At 43.3% G+C, this 6,060-nt stretch overlaps 1 protein-coding gene across 1 annotated transcript; it reads left to right on the forward strand.

Annotated features, from left to right (window-relative positions):
- Nucleotides 1-3,788: 3,788 nt before the first annotated feature.
- On the forward strand, nt 3,789-5,706 carry LOC148034061 (uncharacterized). Its single transcript, XM_087682421.1, has one exon. It carries the CDS (start codon nt 3,804-3,806, stop codon nt 4,881-4,883), a length of 1,080 nt encoding a protein of 359 aa, XP_087538547.1. The 5' UTR covers nt 3,789-3,803; the 3' UTR covers nt 4,884-5,706.
- The last annotated feature ends 354 nt before the right edge of the window (nt 5,707-6,060 follow it).

Genomic DNA, 6,060 nt, shown 5'->3' on the forward strand with positions numbered 1-6,060 from the left:
AGGCCTTAAAGTCACCATCTCCATAACCAAGGAGGATACATCTACATGACATAGGCTCATGTGGCGTACGTACAGATGCCTGGCAGCCAAACAGTCAAGTAATCATACGAGGGTTGCATGCCACTTCATGCCTCATGGGGTGTAATGCCATCCAAGGTCAAGCACGGTGTCATGTTAACCAAATAGATTGCCATCATAAGGGCCTCAGTCCAAAAGCATAAGAAAACCCAACTATGGTAAGCATAGAAGCAACCTTTGTATGTAAGGTTAGGCACATGCCATGAGCAATCCCATAATACCATGGGCACAAGAAATCAATGCCATACTGTTGACAAGAGGTCTGAAAGCTCGGAGAGAGAGCATGACTCTCATAATCCATCTGAGCACCTAGGCTTGCTACTAGTAGAATCCATAAACCTGTCAAGCATAACTGCAGCATCCTCAATCTACACCAAGGGAAAAGCCCAAACATGGTGGGTAGCATGATCAACAAAGATCACAAAGTACGACACTCCACCAAGTGACTGAGAAGGCATAGGTCCATATACTACACAATGGACAAGATCTAGAGGAGCATGCCTTGTACGATTGCCATAAGCCAAGGGGGCTCTGCAAGGACCAAGAGTACAATCAGGGCAAGCATCAAGATATGTAAGTGAGATAGGAGGCAACAATGAGTCTAAACAAGAAAAGATCTCCATCTCTCTATGGTGTGTATGGCCTAGGCAATAATGCCATAATAATGCATATGGTATCTGAATAACTGCAACCATAGAATCTTCCACATGAGAGACATGCACTGGGTAATGAGAATTAACTCTAGAACCTCTCGCCAAAACCAAGTAACCACGACAGATCTTCCATGACCTATCCTGAAGAGAAATAGTATATCCTGCATTATGCAACAGATTGACACAAATCAAGCTCTTACTGAGCATGGGAATATGTAAAATATCCCTGAGTATAAGAGAAGTCCCATTAGGCAAAGCTAGGTGTATATCCCTTGTACCAACAATAGCATAAGACTACTCAATGCGCAAATCAATACATCCATCAACCTCCATGTAAGAAGAGAACCATGCTCTATGAGGGGTAACATGAAAAGATGCCATAAAATCCAAAAGCCAATCAAACGCATAGGCCTGATCTCACTGAGCAAGTAAGATGTAGGGAAACAAGATGATAGGAGTATATGCTCAACTGCATCATCATAGGTAACTGCATGTACCTCACCACTAGTAAGAGTGGTAACACCTGTTGCATCTATTGTATCTCCGACTCTCTGCTCATGTCGAGTTCGTCTCTGTCTCTGCTGCTCTCTAATCCGTCTAAAGCATTTTCTTTGAACATGCCCAAGCTTCTCACAATGGAAGCAAACAACATTTGAAGTAGAAGAACTTGTAGAAGACGACAATGAATCCAAGTCATCATGAATAGATCTGTCCATAGCATCCACGGAGCTCAAGCAATCAAGGGCTATCCCAATGGAGGGAACTTGCTCATACAGACAATCATCTGCAAGTACATCAGTGGTAGAAGCATGCTACCAAGGCTCATGAAACCTCAGATGGGAGGACATAAAGGCATCAACCAAGGATGCAAAAGCTCCCACATGAAGAAGAGTTGTAGCCAACTGCATGACATAACCAACCACAGTATGGTAAATCATAAGATATCTGTCATAAGAGCATATGGTATTCAGCCGTGAAATCAGCCCATAACCATAATGGCAAATATGACTCTGCAGTACATCATACCACATAGTAGCATCCAAGTCAATGCAAGATCGGTAAGTGGCATAAGATCCTGCAATGGCCAAGCTCCAGAAGAAGCCTAAGTATCTGTACAACAACATCCAAATAAGTGGCTCTATAAAGTACATGATAGTAGACAAAGTGCATAGCCGGGTAAGCATCAAGAGCAACTATTCTTTGACCTACATGGGCAAAAGCAACCCTACTAGCATAGAAGCTAGGCAACACAGAATCAACAAAGCCATAACTGTTAAACCCAAGCACCGTCAAGAAGTTTAGTGATCAAGGAGTAACCTGCAAAGAACCAAGCATCAATGAGCAATGAAATCTCAATAACCAACTGCCAAGACAATAGAGTAAGCACTACTCAAAACATGTATCTATATCCAAGTAAATTCAAGATCCATAATTGGGGCATTAAGGGCCAAATAGCATCCAAGCTGCATAAGTGATAAGCCAACCAAATGCAATCTGCTTCACAAAATTCTCAAATGCAAGTCGATTCAAGCCCAAACATCTGCCATATTGCAGCCGAACCCAAAAGCATCCACATCAGATATCAATCCCATAATGGGTAGCACGGGGCATAAACCTTGTCAAATGAAATGACAGCTACAAAGAAAATGACAGTGAACTAAGAATTGAGCTCTACTCTTTGCTCAAGAAGTATCCGGGAGCATAAACATCAAAGTGCATAATCCAAATACATCAACATATCATCACGAGTAGTCGGGAGTACCCATAGACCATAGGCATAACTAAATTGGAGGTAAAATAACTTGTCAACCAAGGTAGCATAATTCCCAACTAACAACAAAGTGTCCGAATCCAAATCAAGGCTCAATAACTCTCAAATAGTATATCTGGGCATAAACCATGATGACCAAGCATCAATACATCCAATAGGACACCTGAATGTCAACAAAGAGCATTATGCATAAGCCGTTCCTGATAAAACCTTGCTGCCCAAATAATATACAGCAATAAATCCCTGCATAAATCAAGCTATGGAAGCTCAAACCAAGTCCCAAAGCATTGCAAAACATTGGGCAAATATCCCCAAAGCATTTGGGCATTAAATACCAAGCCTTGAGAGCATCACATAAGCTAAGAGTATGACATTTTCTTGATGTAAATCAACTCAGATCTGTTACAGAAAATTTTGTAATCATAATTTGGCAGATCTGACATCACCATTGCATCCGAGTGTGCCAAAACCCCAAGTTAAACTCTTACCTTGCCTAAATTGGGTTCCGGATGCCCAAGATGTAAGAAAAAATGGGATTTTTGAGCCAGATTTTGAAAACATGCGCAAAAAACATGAGCTGCTATTGTGGGGTATGCTGGTTATGCTAAGGATAAGGGGGCAAATGGGGGCATACAAGGTACTCAATGAAGCTAAGGAACACTTGCAAAGAGCCTATGAGGGCCGGGGAGAGGCAGGAGATGAAATCTTACTTCGGGGGGAAGAAGCTATGGCTGGCATTGAAGCTTCAAGCTCTAGGTCTTTAATCCGGGCTGAAGTAATGTCAGGCCAAACTCCACGATCAAGCTCTGATACCAGTTGAAGGGGATGCAATGGCAGTGGAGAAGGAGAAGAATAAGATTCGGGAGAGAATAGCACACACAATGTAGGTGCTGTCCAACTGAATTGACAGTTTAATTGTATTATCATATTATATATAAATAAAGAATAGACAATCACAGTGTATACAGGCAAGCCCAAAGGCCTTTTACCCTAACACTTAAAGGCTATCGGACCACAAATAAGGTTTTTAGAGTATTCAATAGAGCCTTATCAAAGACTTAAGATTGTTGTCTTGAAATTGGCCTAACTGTAAGCTTTGTATATACCTATTTTTTTCTGATATTAATAATATTATTCTACCAAAGCATCAAGAAAAAACAATTAGGCTATCTAATTTCGAGAACCGTAATTGCCAAATGCCTGTCCAGTCCCACCGCCAAGCGCCCCCCCCCCCCCACAAAAGAAAAACAAAAAGATACAAAGTAAGGTTTATCATTTCGAAACTGCAAGACGTGGTTGCGATGGTCACTCTTGTTCGGCGTGGACTCTGTATAATAGAGCTATTACGTGAAGGAATACAGCAGCAGCAGGGTAGTAGGAGGCACCGTAAAAAGCTCCACATGTCTTGTGCAGCAACAGCAGAGGAGCTCCAGATAACGAAGGAAGAAGGAAAGAGGAGGCTCATCGGCAGGCGGGTGGCATTCAGCACACCTGCCCTTTATGCTTCTCGCCTGCAGGAACTCCTGCACAGGGAAGGAGCTTCAACCATCTGGTGCCCTTCGGTCATGGTGGAGAGCACCCCTCAGACCAGGCAAGCTGGCATTGATTGCCTTTCTAGCACGTCTTTTCCACTTGGGTCGTACTCTGGCATAGCTTTCACCTCGCGCGCCGGTATAAATGCTCTGGAAGAGGTGCTGCGAGATCATCCTCATCTGGGGAATCATCTTGGAGATGAGTTTTTCGTGGCTGCTCTCGGACGAGACGCTGAGCTCTTGCAGGAATTGGACTTGCTGGGAGTCAGGACACAGAGGGTCAAGATGATGGTTCCATCTGTTGCCACGCCTCAAGCCCTGGTTGAAGAGCTTGGAGAGGGTCATGGGAAGCACATCCTCTGCCCTGTTCCATTTGTGGATGGGCTTCAAGAGCCTCGCATAATTCCAGATTTTCTGCACTGTCTCAATGGCAAAGGCTGGAAAGCAAAGAGGCTGAATGCCTATGTCACCAGATGGGCTGGTCCAGATTGTGCTAAGCCTCTTCTGTCATTTTTACAAGGAAGGGCAACTTCTGCAGAGATGGAGTGTTCATCATCCTCATCTTTGCCTATGTCATGTTCATCGCAGTTGCCATCAGCTTCTTTGGAAAACCTAGATGCTTTGGTGTTCACAAGCACAGCCGAAGTTGAAGGCTTGCTCAAAAGTCTCAAAGCTTTTGGAATCACCTCATTACAAGGGGGCAATCCTATTATTACAGCCCATGGTCCTGTAACTGCTGCAGGTGCAGCTCACTTAGGGGTTGATGTAGATGTGATAAGCCGAAACTTTCACAGCTTTGATGGTATAGTTGATGCTCTTGTCTCATATTGGGCATCAGAAGTTCAATGAAGATGTGATTCCTTGTTTTTGGCTGGTATTATCCCTTCCAATAATTTTGTGAATTAACATGTTGACTATTTGTCTGTACAAAAAGTGCAATAGTGGCATTCAAGCTCAGTAAGTTCTACCAGGGTGTCATCATGCCAGAGGCTGGAGGCAAGGAAGCATCAGAGCTCTGCAAAAGATGATGACAAGAACTCTGAACTTGGGTTGAGTTTCAATAGCCCCAAGCCAACTGCCCGGAAACTGGGCAAACACTAATCTAGTGAACTGCTGTTGCAAACCTGTTGGCCTGCCAATGCAGCACGCTGGTCACTGGGTGTGCCAGGATCCTCGGTGTATGCCTGTTACAAGAGCACATTATCCAGCAAAAAGCAGATTACACCAGGGATACTTGGGATATCCAGTTTTCACAAGCTGCATTTACTAGCAGTTGATACAGATCAAAACTGAGCAAGAAGATGTCCAAATACTACACTTTGAATCAGAGCAGCAATGTTTCCCAATTCGGGATCAAATGAGAATTCTACATTCATGTCCCAACATTCCTTCAAGATAGGAGACATTGAGAAATATGACTGGAATATAGAAGATGGTGCTTCTTGCATGGAACTTCTCAACAACAACCTATTCAATGGTTGCTGTTTTCCATTTGGAGGGACCACGTATGTTGTCAAATAGTAGTTTTACTGCTGTACTTTAGACGGCCATTGGTGGTGGGGAGGTTTCTCCGCTACCCTTAGTACAAAGTTTTCCAGATTTGTGAACGACCTCTAGGTCCACTCTTGCCTGGCAAGACACCTTGAAAGAGTTCGACTAGTCTTCGAGGGAAGCGATGTTGGTAGTTCGACCTATCTTTGAATTCCTTGAAGTGTCAATTTTGAGTTAAACATGGCATCGTTTTGAGCCGTGTGGTATCTAGGAATGGCATTGCAATAGGTATAACAAAGTTCAAGGTAATAATAGATCTCGCACCACCCACCAACCACAAAGGCATTCCAATGTCCTCAAACATATTGTCTATTATCATTGCTGTGTGCTGAACTATGCTTCTATAGCATGGCCCTTATACAAGTTGCTAGTTGTTTGGGAATGGAGGGAGGAATGCCAGACTTAGTGTGAAGCTCTAAAGAAGGCTCTTATGACTACACCTATTTTATGAGTCTCGCATTGGACAATAACTTTT

The sequence above is a fragment of the Lygodium microphyllum genome, chromosome 7 (assembly GCF_053477565.2).
Source record: "Lygodium microphyllum isolate KBCC chromosome 7, Lygodium_microphyllum_v1.1.10, whole genome shotgun sequence".
NCBI classification, from domain to species: Eukaryota; Viridiplantae; Streptophyta; class Polypodiopsida; order Schizaeales; family Lygodiaceae; genus Lygodium; species Lygodium microphyllum.

Excerpts from the sequence above, each read along its gene's own strand:
- LOC148034061 (XM_087682421.1), top strand. The coding sequence starts at position 3,804 with ATGGTCACTCTTGTTCGGCGTGGACTCTGTATAATAGAGCTATTACGT.